The 20,027-nt window shown below is 35.9% G+C and overlaps 1 protein-coding gene across 4 annotated transcripts; it reads left to right on the top strand.

Moving 5' to 3' along the window:
• Positions 1-909: 909 nt before the first annotated feature.
• Positions 910-8,635, top strand: LOC110682753 (UMP-CMP kinase 3-like). Of its 4 annotated transcripts, none has more exons than XR_002503462.1 (10): positions 910-1,039; positions 1,839-1,875; positions 2,011-2,047; positions 6,403-6,520; positions 7,323-7,479; positions 7,574-7,654; positions 7,736-7,843; positions 7,947-8,016; positions 8,122-8,182; positions 8,335-8,635. XR_002503462.1 is itself a non-coding variant. In XM_021859081.1 (9 exons), the coding sequence occupies exons 2-9, from the start codon at positions 1,846-1,848 to the stop codon at positions 8,130-8,132; spliced, it is 612 nt and encodes a 203-aa protein (XP_021714773.1). In that variant the 5' UTR covers positions 910-1,039; positions 1,839-1,845; the 3' UTR covers positions 8,133-8,635. The 4 variants fall into 4 exon arrangements, 2 of the variants coding, with proteins under 2 accessions (XP_021714773.1, XP_021714771.1); XR_002503461.1 differs by having other exon boundaries at positions 8,119-8,182; XM_021859081.1 differs by having other exon boundaries at positions 8,122-8,635.
• Positions 8,636-20,027: the final 11,392 nt, after the last annotated feature.

Genomic DNA, 20,027 nt, shown 5'->3' with positions numbered 1-20,027 from the left:
ATAAGAATTTGTGAACTAATATTAATATTAATATTAAAAAATAAAAATTATTTAAAACTATAAAAAATCAATCAATCGGATTTTTTAAAATGGCGTGTCATTCTTCTTTCTGTTTTACATTATTGGGAAATTATCCCTGGTACACTCCAGCTTTTGGCTTTTATCTTTGGTACACCTCATTAAATTTTCATTATCAGCGATACACTCATAATTAACACCTAAATACTACAGTAATTAAACCGTTAAACAAACTTAAGTGAGGGTAAATGACGGGGATTTTGTTTAAACTTGACTTGACTAAAATGCCTCCCACTCAATAACTCTCCTTCCAAGCCCAATTGCATTCATTTACTCCAAGGAGTTTCAGGCTTGCTTTGTGGATTTAAAAAGGTTAGTGGTTATCTCTGGTTGTAAGTTTTGAATTTTTTGGTTTAAATTGCTAGGTTTTAGATGAAATTTGTAAATTCTAGTGAATGGTTGAATTAAGTACCGTGGATTGGTTGAATTATGCTCTAATGTTGCTTATTAGCCTTGGTTAATGTTTATTTTGCATATGAATATGTATGCTTGCTTATTTTTGTACTCTTTTACTAACTTTATTCAAATTGATGACTTTAGTTTGCATGCTATAGTGTTACTGATTTTTGATTATTTTAGGTTTATATAAGGAGGCAAATGTTGGAGGGAAAGGTTGGAGGGAGATTAAATGGGAGGGCTTTGAGGTCTTTTACTCTTTTTTTTTTTTAATTAAAATGTGTTGTATTAACTAACTAAACGTTTCATTAACAGTGTAGTTACTGCAGTAATTAGATGTTCATTAAGAGTGTACCGCTGATAATGAAAATTTAATGAGGTGTAGCAAAGATAAAAGCCAAAAGCTAGAGTGTACCAATGATAATTTCCCTACATTATTTGTTCCCAGTAACATTTCACTACTTTTACGCTGCACCACTCTCGCTCTCCTTCATTGAACCGTACTCTGAATTCTCCATTGAAGCAGCTTCTGAGCTTTTATTCTTCCATTAAAGTAGCTTCTCAGGTCAGAATTTCCTTATTTTTTTTAATCATCGGATATCAATTTTACAACCTAGGTTTAATTTCACACTGTTGTTGATTTAATTTTCAGTATAAATAATTTAGGGTTTTCTATGGTGATTTATCGAACTATAGAATATAATTACTCAAGTTATGAAATATTGTAACGAGCGATTTTGTTGCTTAATTTTGTATGTGCAATTTATGTTGGAATTCTTAAGCAAGAAGAATTTATGTGATTTTTCAAGCATACTTCGATGATTGTTGATTGAAATAAGATTGGTTGCAAATGTGTTGCAGGGTTTTGTTTATTACCTTTAAATGATAGGACAAAGCTATAAAAATGGATATTTTGTCGTCAGGGCGGCGGCTGTGCGGCTGCCACTCTTGCCCAGCCTTAGGATATGCCTTATATTGAGTATTTTTAGTTAAGGCTTCAAATATTAATTTGATGTTTCATCTTTTGTCTCGATACATATGTGGCATGTCATATTTGGTTTATTGTAGCCTTTGGTTTGAAGCATTATATGTGAAAAATATTTTAATTGCTAAATTAATGATAATGTCTGAGCCGGGTTCAATCAACTTGGTTACACTTACACCCTAAATCCTAGTGAGAATACATGGTTAGACTTACACCCTTAATCCCAGTGAGAATACTGGTTTTACTTGCACTCCTAATCCAAAATGATTTCCAATTATTTTGATTTTGTCATGGTTATGTTCAATTGTTTATTACAATTAGGTCTGATTTGTGTTATTTCCATTGCTAATACAATACCCCAATGTTTGTGTGGATGCAGTAAATATATGGGAACTGCTGTTGACTCTCCGAACATGGTAAATACCTAACCTTACTTTTTAATAATGTGATGCTGCTGCTTGATTTTAATAACAGTAAAATGCTAGTTTGTGTGTGTATTTTTTGTGTTAATTGGTTTGGTTTGTTTTATTTATTGGTGTTTCTAACTGCAGGAAAATGGCAGGAAGGTGACTGTTATCTTTGTTTTAGGTGAACTCGCTGATTCCTAGTATGATTATTTTTTCCTTTGATTCTTAATGGGTCAATGACATTGTTCTTTGCCAGCAATGAGCATATTTGGTTCTTTTATGCTTCTTGAATAACTTGCTGTCAGCTTTTCTCTCAAGTTTATTTTCTTGTTTGTGTATCAGGCTGAAGATATACATTAATACTAAATAGATTTCTCATATGATGGACCGATTTAGACTTTGTTAGGTTTGATGATATTAAATTTGTATATTGTCAATTTGTCACTAATAAGATGGTGGATTTGAAATATGATATTTAAATATTAGATGTGGAATGGAGCTCTTTGTCGCTATTTGATCTCTTAGTGCTTAAGGTATTTCCCTTGGAAATGAAAATTCCTAGGCAATAGCTAAAATATGTTATGTTTGGTTGTAAATTTCCTAGGAAATGAAATTTCCAAGAGAAATGTAAATTCCCACATAGCATGGGAAATAACTCACCAAGGCCCCCCTAGGTGAGTGAATTCCTACAATACATAGGACTTAGGAAGTTATTTCCTAGGAAATAAAACTTCCCATGATGTCAACCAAACACTTTTCCTCAATTTTTATGCAATTAGCAAGGGAAAAAACTTCCCATGGTATATGATTTCATGTGGAAAATAATTTCCCATGTTGAACCAAACACGCACTTAGATTTTCAATAATAATGATCATGAGTAACGTAAGTACTACCTCTAGGGACGTTTTAACCTAATTATCTTGGGTTTATTTAGTCCTAGGAATATAAAGCTTTATGAAAGTGGAAGTAAGATTCTAAGATTGACCAACATCCATGGAATTTGAGCTTTGTGTCAACTTCCTATCAAACTTTGGAAGTTGTTTACTTTCTTTGTTCTTTATTTGATCTTCCACAATAATATGTAGGAAATATGTATTCAAATAAAGAGCAAGGAGAATAGAGGAAGGCACCCATGTGTTGTACTTTGATTAATAGGCCATATTTTCATTTGGTCACTGAATAATTATGTAAGAGCTAAGGGTCATGCAAAGTAGTTTTATAATACAAGTATAAACATGGGGCAAGTGGATCAATTTCTCATTAAAAAAAAACTATTTACCATGTGTGGTACACAAACTTTCCACAATTAGTAGGGCCATATACTCTTTTTATTTCATAATACTTTCCACATTCACACTATTTATATATATCCTACGATGAATATATATGATAATTTATACTCGAGGAAAATCATTTTCAACTTTTAATAGTCTATTCTAATGGAGAATTATACATGATCAAAATCATGCATCGGCTAGTGCAAAATTTTAAGTGTTACAAGCATTTAGAACTAGAGGAAGTATATATATATTAATAAAGTTAAAAACATTTTATTATAAATGTACATATTATTCATATATCTCATATTGTGAATTGTACATTGTTTTAAAAAATAGTGCTTAAACTTGAAATAGATTATGAAGGGGGCTGTTATGAAGTAGCACAATGGGGAATAAACATGGCCAAATTTTGAAAAAGATGCTAATTATGACTAGTCAATTGAACTAGATTGATAGATACAAGCTTTCGAGTGGCTTATTTCACTCCCAAAGGCTAACAAATCTAAGAGAAAAACTCAGTATTTAGGGTTCTTATTCCTTATGCTCCCTTATTTATAGCACTTATTATATATATGTTACTTGGACTCTCACGTATGTGTTCAACGTCCGACTTAGCTATTTGTGAAAAGATTCCATATTTTTGAAGTAAAGTGTCCAAGTGTTACACCCATGTCAAAGTCAAGAGTCCGACAGGAGTACTAAATGTAAAACGAAGAGCCCGAGTAACATAGCTTGTGATCTCATTTCCTTTAAACGAACCAATTATTTTCGTCTTCAAACTACACACAAGCTAATGTTGTAGTACCTACACTACCCATTCTATTAAGTTAGTTCATTATAGATGCCGTAATTTGTCTATGGTTTGATGATTAATATTAAAAAGATTCCTGTATGGATGAATAGGTTAATGATTTATTCACATTATTATTTGATAAATGATTTTTCAAATTAGCTGGCTTCAACTTTTGAAATCAAACGTGCCCTTTTCAATTGAAATTAAATTTTAGGTGGCTTTGTGTTTGTCTTATTGTTATTGTTATTGGAGGTGGTAGTGCTGCCTTTATATATACTTCCTCCGTTTTTTTTTTTTAATATTGCACCACTTGCCTTTTAAGGAAGTTTTACATACATTGCTCCATATCCATTTTAGGAAAAGAAATATTTGTGTCCACACTATAATACCTAATATACCCTTGCTTTTCAACCCTTACTTTTTATTTTGTGTATACAATCACATGGACAACTTGGTATCTCTACCTTTCTCTCTCATCCTTTTTTCCACTACCAAAAAATTTGTGTCAAACCCTTATGGTGCAATAATAAAAAAACGGAAGAATTATATAAAGTTAATACTAAATCAATTACTTGATATTTTTTTATTGTTATTGTGGCCTGAGTTTGACCCAATAACCTACCCGCTTAAGACTAAACCAATTACCATGTGAACTTGTTTCCTAATTGTTATTTAAACTCATATCTTAGGTTGATCAAATTTATTGCTAAAAGTTGCTTCAAAATTGTTACTATCCATATTACAAAGGATTACAAATTTACTTCCGACACACAAATTTTGCAAGAAAAGAGGAAATCTGAGAATGTTGAAAACTAGGGTATGAATTTACTATATTTGATGGTAAAGAGAGTATTGGAAAGAGAAAAGTGAGCCTAATATGAGTAAAAGAAATTTTTTTTATCTATTATTTGCCATGATGAGAATAAAGTTAAGGGAGTAGTTTTTTGTTGAACAGATAAACTTTAAGCAGATAACTCAACCCTAATAGAAAAAACCTGCAAAAGTTTAGTCAAGAACTTGGAAAATCAGTTAAAGGCAGTTCTAATAAGCAATATAAAGTTTTGAACCATAAAATCAGATTACCCTGATCCAACTGACATGTCTACCCATGGCCCATGACCTTGGACCCAAAGAGATAACAAATACACCACTCTCTTTCATTGAAGTAACCAATGAACATTTCGGTGACAAAATTTTATCATTCCTGTCCAACCAAAGCACAACTATTGGCAAAATTAAGTTCTGCCACATAAGTACATTATTGTATGCTCGAACTTCTTAACATGTGTATCTAACTTACCCAATCATTGAGGTCTTTCGGCTCACATTTCCATAGTTGTTCTCTTGATGAAACAAAGATGGTAATTGCTTCCATAGAATTTAGTATTCAACCGAAAATTTGTGTTAATGGAACCGCTATTTGTTGGAATAAACACTTAATTGGATCAATTAACAATTTAAAGCATCTTACCTATGTTTAAATTAAGAGACAGTGAGGTTGGGGAAATTGATCGAAGATATGGGCATGGACAGAATCTCAGAAAGCCTCTAGGGTAGCCCCTCTATATCATCCTCCAAAATCAATATTTTTTTTTTGGTTAAATCCAAAAACAATATTATTTTAATATATATATACAGGAAATAAGATAGAGTGACCAATTTCTTTGACCAAATGAAAACAGTAAGAAAGTATAGTAAAAGCGGAGAGGTCAACCTAGAGCCCTTCTTTATCTGTGTTTGTGCTCTATCTTTTTAGTGCAGATTTTATATAGATGAAGGCAGCTACAAAAGTTGGAAATAAATTTTTTGGCCTTTGTGTTTGTAAATAAGGTCAGTTTTAGGAGAACATTAAAACACCTAGCTTGGTAATAGCATGCTTTTAGGGGGCTGTTTGGTTCACTAAATAGGAATAGGTTGGTCTAGAATCTCATACTAAGGAGGTATGAATTCAAAATTCCATACTAGATTAAAGTTTTTTGTTTTTATTGTTGGAATGATTTTTGTAACTTCATTAATGGAATGAATTATGATTCTTAGGGACTGGGTGGGTATGAGATTATAGGTGGATGGGGGTAGAATTAGAAAATCCCTTTGGTATAAGGTTCCATAGTTAAAAAGCTTAACTAAACAATATCATAGATGGAAGGATTCTAATCCCAATTATCCAATTCCAAAAGATCCACTCAAACGATCCCCTAAATGCTAAGATTTTAAATACAAAGTAGAAGGCCTAGGTATTCATCTGCAGTCTTGCCTTAGCCTAGCCTAATCCAAATGGACATTGATTGCAATTTGATTGGACATGCGTGGTAATCATTTCCACCTGTTGGAATATTATATAAATGCCTCTATGATGAACCTACATGTAGTTTGTGCTGGTGTATTATCTATCCATGTATGTTATCGTTAATGCTACTCATACAAGGTCTAAATCTTTGGGGCTACTGCTTTTCGTGTATCAGGTGGACCTGGCAGTGGGAAGGGTACACAGTGCGCCAATATTGTTCAGAACTTTGGATTCACTCACCTAAGTGCTGGTGATCTTCTGCGAGCAGAAATTAAATCTGGTTCTGAGAATGGGTATTGCCTATTTTCTCATAAACTACTATATAATTGCTTGTGGCAGGCCTGTATAATTTAAGGTTGCTTTAATCATCACTCCTGGCTTATATTTGCCATCTTGTCTTAAATAGGGCTGTTCTCTTTATATTTTGTATCTGTTGGCTGTAGGGTGATCAATCCGTAATTAGAGTAATGAATTTAGTGTTAAGTTTTTGTTTTACTGCTTCTTTTGGTTCCATGAAATGCAATAATGAAAGCTGGCCCCAAAGTTTCTTATATCCTGACAATCTTTCTTAGTGGTTCTTTTGTGCAACTATTGTATCTGTTGATAAGCTGATATTGCATTCTTGGTGGTAAGATTATTGAGTTGCATTCGAGAGGTCTAAAACCACTATTTTAATGAAGAATATGACAGGAGACCATCAAGTAAATATCACTTGGTGCCACATTCTAAATTCTTAGCTATACTTGGTCTTATGTCCACTGCATCTTTCTATTGTGCGTGTGGAAAGGTCACCATGCTGGAATCTCATCTATTGACTCTCTTATGGGTTGGAACCATTTTGATGATTGTTTTCTTGTGGTTTGCTGCATTTGGAAAGCATTAATATAGTTTGGTTTGGATTAGTGCATTGGTGGGGCTCAGGCAAGAATTGCTTGATGGCTGGTTGCTTGTGTTGGATATTGAACTCCATAAATGATGAGTATTAGTCTGCCTGTCTTGCTATACTAGATATATTATTAGTTGGATTTATCGGTAGTTATCCTTGAAGTAATCTTCTGATAATAGCATTGGCTTTTTGGCTGTGGTTAAATATAGAACCATGATCCAGAGCATGATCAAAGAAGGAAAGATTGTGCCTTCAGAGGTTACAGTTAAGCTTCTCCAGCAAGCTATGCAGGAAAGTGGAAATGACAAATTTCTTATTGATGGTTTCCCTCGCAATGAAGAGAACCGTGAAACTTTTGAATCTGTTGTGAGTCTTAAATTTCCATGTGTTTAATACATAGATCATCAAATTCGGTTCAAAACTGTGCATTTTGTTATATCAAATTACTTATGTGGTGCAGACTGGTATAGAACCAGAGTTTGTTCTTTTCTTTGATTGTCCAGAAGAGGAGATGGAGAAGCGTCTTTTGAGTAGAAATCAGGTTCATATTCTTTACTTGTCTATCTCCATTTTCTTCTGGCTTATTTGGTTTTCACTACACCAACCTTTTACATTTATGAAGGGTAGGGAAGATGATAACCTAGAGACTATCAAGAAGCGTTTTAAGGTTTACATGGAGTCTAGTCTTCCAGTTGTTGTGTACTACAGTTTGAAGGACAAAGTTAGAAAGGTCAGACACTGTTCATGCTTTTCTAACCCAGAGAGTTTTGGTCAGATCCTCTTGTATGTCTATTGTTTCAAATTGACTGGGAAGCTTTTATATGTGTATTAAGATTGATGCTGCTAAACAAGCTGAGGCTGTATTTGAGGATGTCAAAGCTATATTTAATTCGAAGATAGAAGGTAGTTTTTCTTTTGGCGAAGAGATTTCTATGTTCCTTGAAGTTCTTTGTATCCCTAATCTTTGCAAATGCAGTGCCTCTAATTTTGCTATATGTTATTCAGCAGGTTGCTTCTGAGGATTGCCTAACATTATCAAATGCGAAGATGCCATAACTAGAGTACTGAGGTGATTCGTTTTCAAATTTTGCGAATCTTCTCTATTGATTTTAACATGTTTGTGTTGTTCTTCAGAATTGAAGTGCTCATAATTCTTGTTGATGCATCTTTGAAATGATTCTTTTCCAATTAAAAATTTATCCGGGCTTGGACTTCTGTCAGCTGGAAATGATTGCTATAAGATGGCTGCACACCTGCCCATCACATATCACAATTGCCTGGGGTGCTGTTTTATGGGCCTTTGGTATAACAGTAATACAAACTACAGTTTTTTTTTTTTTTTTTTTTTTTTTTTTTTTTTTTTTTTTAGAATAATGTGTATGGTTTGAAATTTTTGTTCCAAATACTTTTTTTTTTATCCTTTGAAAGAAGTGATCAATTTTGTAGCAAATACTCTACTTCATGTATGCACTCTTTTTGCTGACTTGTGGAATTTTGGCGATGTACTACAAGCCTTTGCTCATAGAATGAACTGCTTTGCATGTTGGTCTTGTGCAGCTTTCTATTATATGATGATTCTTTTGATGAGCTTAATGCCTCAAGTTTTATAAGCATTGGCAAATGTCTATGAACTAAGTTGCCGAGTCTATCTAGGACAAGCTTAGAGGTGATTGTTTGCGGGCTTGAACATGAAGCGGGGTGAGCCTATACTTTTTTGTCCAACGGGCAAAATGTACGAAATCCAAGCCCTTTTATGCGGGCTTGGCAATTTATACATACCCGCCCTTTAAACGTGTCGAGCTTGCATATGGGGCTAATGGTTCTAAAATCTTTGTTTTATTTTCACCAACACTAATTAATCTTTAACTAGTGTTTAAACCGCGTGATGCCCAAGATTGATACTTTAAATATTATTATATTAGCCTACTAAGTAAGAACCCGTTCGATACACAGTTTATATAAAACCTATTTTTAATTTGTACACTTTAAAATTTTTTATTAAGAAAGCGACACGTGGGCAATAGTGATGTCAGCAACTTCTGTTTTAGTAATAGTTAATAGTTTATAATTTTCATGTAATATATATTATGTAAATGAATTTGACTTATAGTTTTATTTTTTGATATACATAATAATCTTAAGTGTGGCTGCTCTTTTTTTTTTTTTTTTATTTAGTTTAGATTTAATAAGAAATATTTAAAAGTACAAATAAATACTCTCATGGTCTACATTAACTATGATTAAGATTATTAAATAAACAATATTATTAGATAGTAGAGATGACTTCTTATTCATTTTTCAATTGACCCAATAACATAAACATTTGTTTAATTGACGTGTACCGTTTATATTTCTAATTGGGTGATGTGGCATCTTGTTGGTTTCTAATTAGATGACGTGGCATCCTGTTAGTGGAATGGAGGGTGACACATAGCATGTATACTTGATTATAAACGTTTTTTTTAATAAATAGCATAGGTTATATTTATGCCACAATTACTTTTGAGAAGGTATAGCGTGCGTACAGACGCACGAACTATTTGGTGCGAGAGGCTTGACTGATATATTTTACTCGTTGGCTGATATGTTTCATGTGTTAGCTGATATGTTTCATTTGCTGGATAATATGTTTCATTTGTTGGCTGATATGTTTTGGATTGGCTAATATATTTCTTTTGTTGGATAATATGTTTATTTATTTATTTTTACTTTTGTTGGCTGATATTAGACATAATTTGGCTTATATGTTTCTTTAGTTGACTGATATATTTATTTTGTTAGCTGATATGTATATTATAATTGTTGGCTTATATGTTTCATTTTGTTAGCTGTTATGTTATTTTGTTGGGTTACCTGTTAATTTTGTTGGTTGATACACTTCATTTGTTGGCTGATACACTTCATTTATTGGCTGATATGTTCCTTTTGTTGCCTTATATGTATCTTTTGTTGGCTGATGTACTCCTCTTTTTGGCTTATATGTATATTTTGTTGGCTAATATACTTTTCTTGTTGGCTTATATGTATCTCTTGTTGGCTGATATACTCCTCTTGTTGGCTTATATACTCCTCTTGTTGGCTTATATATATCTTTTGTTGACTGATATACTTCTCTAGTTGTTATTGGCTTATATGTACCTTTTGTTGGTTGATATACTTCGCTTGTTGGTTTATATGCATCTAACATTCAACAAACAGATATATTTTCATTATGCCTTTTAGTAACAAAGTACAAGAGTAAATCTATAAGAAAACTAATGACAAGTTGACAACTATCTACTTCCCTAAAACTAAGGGAGTAAATCCACGTCCAACAAATAAAACCTAGTCCCACTAACAACGACTCCTAATAATATGCTAAATTAAAACACCCCCCCCCCACACACACACATACTGATTAAACTTAATAATTGCAACTACATCCACTACTTTGAAGCACACAACCAACACCCATATACTGATTAAACTTAATAATAGAAACTACATCCACTACTTTGAAGCACACAACCAACACCCACATAATGGCGGATCCAGGATTTTCAAACTGATGAGTCACCATCAATAACTGATCACTTGTTTCAATCCAAAAATTACATATATGTATATATAAAAAATATATTTCACCAAAATGATTTCAATCAAAAAATAGGACATAAAAATCCATACTACAATAGTACTTAAAAATTCAATCTTACAAGTCGAAAGTACGTACTCCAAATAAATAACATGTTACAAACAAATAATACTATAAAATTATTACATTAAATTAACTTTATTGTACAAGAATTATTAAAAAATTATACGGAGTACACAAAAAAAAAATAAAAAAAATAAAATAGTGAGATAACTTAAGAGACCTGTTATTAAATATAACAGGTCTCTTTAATGAAAAAAAGGCAGCGCAACAAATATTCATATACAATGTCAGCAGAAAAGAGACCTGTTATCTAAATAACATGTCTCTTTGTTATTTTAAAAAATCTGAGAAAGTGCTAGGCAGCAATAGCAGCAAAGAGCCGCCTATCTATAATAGGAGGTCTCTTTGATATTTTTTTTTTTAAAAAAAAACATTTTTTTAAACACCCACATACTTTGAAGCACACAACCAACACTCTCGATCTCTCCTTCGTCCTTCTTGCCGCAGCCCCCACTCACCACCAACACAATCAATCACACTCTTTTCCTTCCTGCCGCAACCCCCACCGACCACCACGCCGGAGACCAGCCCAGCCACGACCAGCTGTGCATTCAGGCAAACCCGCATCCGTCATCTACTTTCAAACATAGCAAATCTTCAATTTTGATTCAATAGCAAATTTCCAAAACAATACCATTTGGATTAATTATAATTGTATATGCAATAGATGTGAATTTCTGATTTTTAATTTAGATGTAGAAAGGAGGAGGAGCGTAGGAGTGAGAAAAAGAAGGGAAGAGAAGAAGGAGAGAGAGAAAACAAAATGTACAGGTACATAAACACTCGGGCTCAGGTGTTCGCACCCAATAGTTTGCGATTACTTTTATTAATTTTTTTGATTACAAATGATAATATAGAAATAAAAATGTTGAAATTGTGACATACATTAGTTGATCAAATAAAAAATAGGGAAATTCTAAATAATAACCCTCTAATTTTGCGTTTTCTACATTGTGCCTAGAGGTGTCAAAATCGAACCGACCCGAAAAAAATTATCCGTTTTGAACTGTAACCGATCCGATTTGATCCGAGAAATTCAAGACCCAAACCCAATCTGTAACCGAACTGAACTCAACCCGAATCCGAACTTGACCCGATCTGAACTTAAATTCGGCACCGATTTGATCCCGACCTGAACTCAAACCGAATCCGATTTGACCCCGACCTGAACTCAAACCGAACCGATTTGACTCGACCCGAGCTCAACCCGATCTGAAATTGACCCGAAAAATAACCGATCTAATCCGATCTGTTTTGACCCGAACTGATATTAACCCGATCCGATTTTAACTCGATTTGATTTTTACCTGATCCGAATTTAACCTGATCATAATTAATTATTTACTTTTTTTATTCAAGTTCTTATACTATATATTTACTAATTATTAACAAGTTAACTTTTTAACTACAAAGAAATAATCGTATCAGAAAAGTGCAGAGTACAATTGTGCATTATTGTAGAATTATAGGCGTTATACATCGCACGGTTATATACTCACTACATACATATGCAATAATTTATGCTTAAATAAAAAGAATTTACATAGTAACAATTAACTATAAATATGTATAATGTGAAGTTTTTAATATACAAATTGAATTAGTAATAAAGTAATTCTAACAACTCTAACAAATATCTTTAAAAAATTGAATCAGTAATAAACTAAACTAATAGTAGAGAACTTATAGCCTCATATGATTGTACAATTGATGAAGAGTTGTAAACATGTAATAACCTAAAAAAAAAATGACATACTTTTTTGTATATATCACCATATGTAACTATTATTCGTCAATATATCACTAGCTCGGTCTCACTTATATAGGTATGATAAGTCATCGATAATTATTCAATCTCAATTTTCCTCAAAGATAAAAATTACACATAACTTGATCAAATGAGAAAATTAAAACTTCGTGCTTCGTAATTAATAATCATATTTACCCAATAATAAGGTAAAAACCAAACAATATCTCTATTTTAAAAATAACCTAATTTGGATATGAATTTGGTCAACTCGACCAAAATCTAGCCAAACACAAAAAGGAATTGAACCAAAATTGGCCGAACCGAAATCATCTGAACCGTAATCAACACGACCCAAATTCATCCAACCCGAAGTTACCCGACTAAATCCGTTTTAAACCCGATCCAAATATATCCGAACCGAAAGTGAATCGATCTGAAGTTGACCCGACCCGGACTCAATAGACCATGACCCGAATTTGACCCGACCCAAATTTGACCCGATCCGACCCGATCCGAGTTAAAAGGATAATTTTGATCTGAACATATCCGACCCGAACAGACCCAACCCGAATAGACCCGACCCAAACTCCATCCGATTATCCGAATTGACACCTCTAATTGTGCCCCATCTTCTTCAAAGTTATACATTGCAACCCTTAGGTATAATTAATAACCATACAATAACCTTGTCGTTATCCCGTCGTTAACAAATTTTGCTATTTTGTTTTAATCACCGTTAGTGGGGCCTACTCTCCACTAATTAATATTTTTTTGTCAATTTGCGTGTTGGATTGGAAGATGTTCCAACGCCAAATTCCTAGGAAATATATGTAAGAAGATACTTGTTTCGGGGTTTTTTTTGGAATCCCTCGGGACACTGGTCACGCTTGAGTTGTCAACAAGACTCGGACACCTGCAAAACACGAATATTCCAGGATGGAATATTCGCCTCCGACGGTTAAGTTAGTAATCGGAAATCGAAAAAGCTAGATAGAGAAAGTAGAGAGAAGCTGGAGCTATTTAGTGCTCTATTTAATGTTATGTCACCATCCCCCTCCATCATAAATGATTGGAGTATTTATAGCGGTGGGAAACTGTGTTATTGCCCTAAAATGACGTGATTTTATTGGCGGCGCAATCAAGTAATGCCATGTGTCTAGGGGTCAGCGCCGTTTTGCGGCTTTCTCAGGATTTGGGCCTTTTGATGTAAGAAGGCCCTTTTCTCTTATTTCAGGTGCTCTTTAAGAGCTTGACACGCGTCATCTTCCCATAGGGATACATGTAGCCCTTTGATTGGGCCACGTGTCACTACGGGATTGGACCACGTGTAAGGGGTGTTTTTACCTTAAACATTTGCCCCTCAGAGGGGGTGACTCGTACGCTACGGGCCTCCTCCTCTAATCTTCTACTCTTCCTATTGCGTTCGAGTAAGAATGAATAGGGCATATGGTGGAATAGGTGGACGAATCTGTTCGCCTATTTAACATATGACTGCCTTAGGCTAAATGGCATATCCCGTCCGCCTATAATCCCTCTAATGGACGGCTAAGTCTGTGAATTGGGCGGACGGAACTCGACGCATCATCTTTTTAAGGGAGAGCTCGGACGACCGACCTTTTAGGGTGGCAGTTTTTATTCTGCTGACATGGCCGTCTATTTTGACGTGTCGTTATTCTTGGGCGGGAAAAGCTGGATTTACCATTTTGCCCCCATAAATTTTCCTATAATAGAACAGGTTTGACCTCATTTTGACACTTAGGAACTTTAATAATTTTAGAGAAAAGTCAGAGCTTCAGAGAGAGAAAGTGCCTTTTCCCTTGAATCTTCAAGAGCTCCGCCGTTCGATTGAGTTTTCCGGTCAAAGTTTGAGGTTTTCAACCACCTTCCAGAGTTTTCTACACGTACAGAGGTAGACCGACTGTTCTTCCTTTTTCTTTTTACTTGCCTTTTTTTTTAACTAGATCTACACTCGGCTTTGTCCGTTTCTCATCCTGAGGCCGGCCGTTCGCTTGTGACTGAGGAGTCTAGAGTGGACGGAGACGGGTTGTCTCCTTCATGGAGTAAGTGAGTACACACAATTTCATCCACCTATTCTTCTCTGTCTCTGCTGTAAAAAATGGCCCGTACAATGCAAACGTATGATAAATATGCAGAAGGAAACCCAGACGGCAGTCTGGTACATCCTAGGGTCCCGTACGACAAACAATGTGAACACGCAGACCAAATCTACCACCAACACAGCCTCTACTGGTGGTACTGGGTGTTCGGCGGTTGAAGTGACCGCCTCGTTTGAAGAACGCCAAAGAACACAAGGCCTATCTTCCTCTAGGGGTGCGTCTGGGCAAACCCCGGAGCTAAGGTTCCCCTAATATGCCAACTCGGTCTTGGACCCGGCCGAGTTGCTATCTCAGAGACCTCCTTCCTCTTTTGGGGTGGACAAAGCTGGTCCGTTCGTCTCAATTCCTGAACCACTCCATTCCAACATAGCAGGTCGGACAGGCCTTGGACAGGCATTGTTATTACCGAACCGTCCAACCTGCCATCTCGCAGTTTCCCTTCTTTGGGAAATCAGGCGGCTGCTGCGAAAGATAAAGGCAAGGTCCCCTGGTGCCTAAAGATGCGGCAATCTCTGGGGGCGGCCAGGGCTCCAGAAGCAGGAGCTCGGCTGAGGCTGCTGACCTGGCAAAGAGGGAGAAGGGTTTGGAGTTGCTCCTCACCCTTGCGAAGAGGGAGCAAAGAAAAGGCTGAGGGTGAGGCGGCGGTAGAGGAGGCCGTCGCCAACATTTATACCTTTAAGGACCCGTACGCCTGTACGATGGGTAGCACGACCTTGGGCTACTTGAATGAGGCTCTAGAGGAGTACAAGGCATTCCTCTAATTGGATGAAGGGTTTGAGCTGGTAGCCCCCAAAAGATCTCTTTCGGTGGCCGCCTAGGAAGACGAGCGGCGGCGCCGCAGATCCTTTAGCGTCTACCGTGTCGCTCTAGATGTTAGACTTTGCTTCCCCCTTCATCCCTTTATTCGTACCGTCCTGAACGAGTACAACATTGCTCTTTTCCAGCTGATGCCGAACAACTGGTTAAATATTTTTGGGTACTTGGTGGCGTGCATCCAGAAAGGCTTCAAGTCGGACTTTTCGGTTTTCTGCGAGATGCATGCCATGACCCGTCTGGAGAAGCACATAGATGGCTGGTTCATTCTCAGCACCACCAAAGACTATATGGTGGTAATGGAACGTATGTCAAAATGGCGATATTGGAAGAACCGATTCTATCGCATCAAGACAAAGTATGCGGCATTCAACCTGCAGATGAATTAGTTCAATACTAAGCCAATTCAGCTTGGTCGAGGGGATCACAAACCATATAAACCACCCGACAACCCAAGCCAAGCACACCAACTTGAATACTTTAGGGTCAAGAAGGTTAGGAGTGACAGTAAAATGGTGGCCACCAAAACTGGATCCCCTTGGCCGGCTGGTTCCGGGACCCAATATTTATGTCAGCTTGCAGCTTATACAAGAACCTTCCCCAATGTGAGGCTTTAAAACTTTTTGATGTCCGCATGCTATCTTTTTGAAAATTTTTATAACTGTTTTCCTTCTTTCTTTTTTGTAGAGGAGGCATGCGCCATGCTGGAACAGGAGCAAAAGGGGGAGATTGATATGTCCGAGATTGACTTAGCTCGGTACAAGGCTCAGCAAAAGGCGTACGAGCAGACCAAGGAGGTACGAACCATTGCCTTATGACCTGCTATTTTCCTTTTTTTTTTTTTTTTTTTTTGCCGAGCTGGTTGGTGGGAGGATATTCCTTTACTTTTTCACACGGACTCTCCCCTTCGTTCGTGTTGGTATGTTGGGAAGAGGCTCCTTCCCTTCTTTACACGGACACATATTCATTTTAATGTGTTCTTATACTAACCTTTGCTTATATTTCTTGTCCTTTCCAGTTGACCACTCCTACCCCAAGGACAAAGAAAAAGCAGCCTACCACTGCTTCTAAGAACAAGGCATCCAAAACAAGGAAGTCGGTCGCTTCTAAGACCCATTCCGATCCTGCGGCCTAGACGACGTCGCGGATTGCTTCAAAGCAATCACAAGGAGAACAACCCCAGCTGTCACCAAGTGGGGTCTCCAAGTCCGTGGACTCCGAAACAACGTCGGTCCATGATGTGTCCTCAGAGACAGACGATAGCGACCCTGTTAAGAGGGTTAAAAAGTCAGACTAGCAAGTAGCTGCCAGTCATACGGCTGAAGAACCAACCACCCGCACAGGTGAAGGGGGAGGAAGAACTTCAGCCACCTCCTCCATTCACCTTTAACCTTCCTTCTCCTCCCAGCTTCTCAAACGGTTAGTCTTAGTTTCATACTTGTGTTTTCTTGTAAGCTCTCTGTTGGCTTGATTTAACACCTTTTACGGCCGCGCGTAGATATTGCGGAGGAGATGAATATGAAGCTGCCCGGCCAGTCGTTCACTGGTGCGGACAGGAAGGCCATGAGAGAAGCCATGGCCAGGGCCGTCCCCCAGGAACAGCAAAACAACCTAAGGGGTATCAACGATGGATTCCTCGGCCCCATGCTAAACTGTAGCGCCGAGGTGACCTTTCATGATTGTTTGCCCTTTTAGCTTTCATACTTAGAAAATACTCCTTAATATGTTTTTACTAACTACTCTTTGTCCGAGTACAACTCTTTCTCATGCTCACTGCCTTCTTAGAATGGAAGGAGAAAGAGAACGAGCGGCTAAAACGGGCTTGGGAAAGGTCAGGCGAGTAGAGGGTGCGGTCACTGGGACGGGCGCCATCTAGAGGATTCACCTTGATATTGATGAGTGATATTTATATAGAGTTTATAGGCACGTTTATGCTAGTTTTATAGTTGCTTTTTAGGTCTTTTTGTCTCTTTTTAGGTCGCAAATGCATAAGTTATTTGTTTGTTCTCTATTACGCTCCATTTGTGTTTTTCTTAGTATTTCAGGTAATTTCATAGTCATTTGGACGCTTTCGTAATGTTTGGAGTAGATTCGAATGATATTTGAATGGAAGTCGATGAGTTGAGCTTATTAATTAAAGATCTCATGTTCGTGGATGTTGACTATGAGGATTTTATGCATGAGAAATGAAAATAGCATCCACAATGATCGTTATGCACTTTTCGGAATTGAATTTGAGTTAGAAACGAAGTAAGTGGTAAAACTCTTATTCACTCTTTTGTTCATAACTTGAGTTCTACAGATTGGCTTGAGGTGATTCAAATTGCGTTGGGAACTAGACTTGAAGAGCTTTCCATTAATTGGTCACAAGCCCCAAGAACATTTCTAGAAAAAAAGTTATGGCTGTTTTAATCTGAGATATGTACCCTGCGACCAAACCCCGCACCCACTCGATCCTCCCTGCTGCTACTGCTAGGGCACGACCACCACCCTGCGGCCACAGGTTCTGCCGAGCAGCCAAATCAGTCCACGAGGCTTTTCCGCTGCACATCTTCACTCGTTCCTCGATTGCATCGATCATCTTCGTGCCATGTCATCATCTATCGCCCAATAGTAATGCAACTTATGTATTTATTATTTTCTTATTTCTTTTCTATAATTATTTTTAGATTAGTTTTAGGATAATATAAAGACTCCAAGGGATATTATTTTTCCCTTATGCCTTTTATATCTTTTATTATTTTTACGTTCGTTTTAGTTTTCTCTCTAGCCCTAGTTTTTCATGGACAACTCCATGGATTCCTCCATGGATTTGTTCTTGAATTTCTTACTTTAATTTATAAAGGTAATTTTATTTCTTTATTTTTATTATGCTTTCTTCATTAGATTTAGTTTTTATTATTTAGTTCATGCTTGAGTAGTTTATTTCTAGGGTTTAGGAATCCATGTTTATACAATGAATCTTGATTGATGTTTTTAATATTTTGATTATTAATTTCTCTAATTGATATTGCTTTATTGTTAATCTTGCAACCTGATCAATTGTTTGATTAATTCATGTTATTAAGAGTTTGAATCGAAAGATCTTACTTTTAGAGGCTTCCCTACATTTATCAATTCTGATTATATTAGCGACCGTACTGCATATGTTGAATTGAGAGCGTTAAGACCCGACCGTAGGCTTAGCAATTGCTATAGATAATTGATTGATTGAATTGTTAATGATATTTGATAGATTTAGAGATATAAACTGGTGAACCATAACCCTAGATCTTTTTATTAATTGTTTTATTCCTATTTTAATTTAGACTATTTAATTTTTCTATCCCAATTTCGTGACATAGTTTAGTTTCTCCATACCTTAGAAGTTAGATTGAATAACCATCTCTCTGTGGATTCGACCCTACTTACCCTACTACATTGTTAGTTGGTTTTGCTAGGAATTTATTTTTGACAGGTGTACGACAACTAATCTATCAAATTTTGGCGCCATTGCCGGGGAGACGGTATAATTTGATTTGACTTTTATTTTTGGTTGAACTAAACTTGTATATATATATATAATTTAATATTTTGTATATACTTTCTTTTTGTTTTACTCTTATTGTGTTATCATGGAGTGGTATGATTATAGTTTGTATGAAATGAATGGTGTTAATTATCAGGGGCAATATGGTTATAATTCCAGGTATTGTAATTCTAATATTTCTATGTTTGATACATCATATGATTATCAAAATTCACATAATAATTGCATGAATTCCTGTGAAATTTCTTATTACCCTAGTGAGTCTTATATGCCTGATTTTAATTCCTCTTACCAACCTCAAGTGGATAATTATACTCAACCCAATTCATAGGAGAGTAGGGAACTTTTTAATATGATGAATGAGTTTATTGTTTATCAGCATGAAGAGCTTAATGAATTGATGCATGATTGTCAACGTATTTCAAAATCTATTGAATTACTTGCTGTGCAACAATATACTAACCAATATGTGATACATGATGATAATTATATTGGTTTTGAGGATTGTATTTCAGTGGAGGAAAGCGCTAATTTGACTCATGATATTTACTCCCCGTCAATGAAAGTATAACAGAGCAGAATAATTTCCCATCTATTTATGATTCTGATGGTGAAATTTTTTGGAATTACGATATAGAAGTAGTGGAGAAGGAAGAACAACAATTATCATGAAGTCATTGGTTGAGAAACCAATGGTTTTGGATCTTTTGGTAGTAGAAGATTTTGTTGACAAGCTTATACATGAAGATGAAGTTGAAGGTAAGCATATTTACGTTAAGCCTAACCCATCTCCCCTCAATATCCCGTTTTCCTATAGGCTTGATCTAGTTCCTTCATTCTCTATGTCAAATCCTCCATATTTTCTGAAAATGTCTCCATTTCATGATACACTTGGTCATATGGACCTTGATGATTATTCAAAAAGGTCTACATTGCCTAAGGGGCAAGCATGGGTAAGGTGTATACATTATTTTTCTTTTTATTTTAACTTTTCTTTTTTCTGATTAT

Source organism: Chenopodium quinoa, unplaced genomic scaffold (assembly GCF_001683475.1).
Source record: "Chenopodium quinoa cultivar QQ74 unplaced genomic scaffold, ASM168347v1, whole genome shotgun sequence".
Lineage (NCBI taxonomy): Eukaryota > Viridiplantae > Streptophyta > Magnoliopsida > Caryophyllales > Amaranthaceae > Chenopodium > Chenopodium quinoa.
The sequence above is the reverse complement of the archived record's forward strand: the minus strand, read 5'-3'. Positions and strand labels throughout refer to the sequence as shown.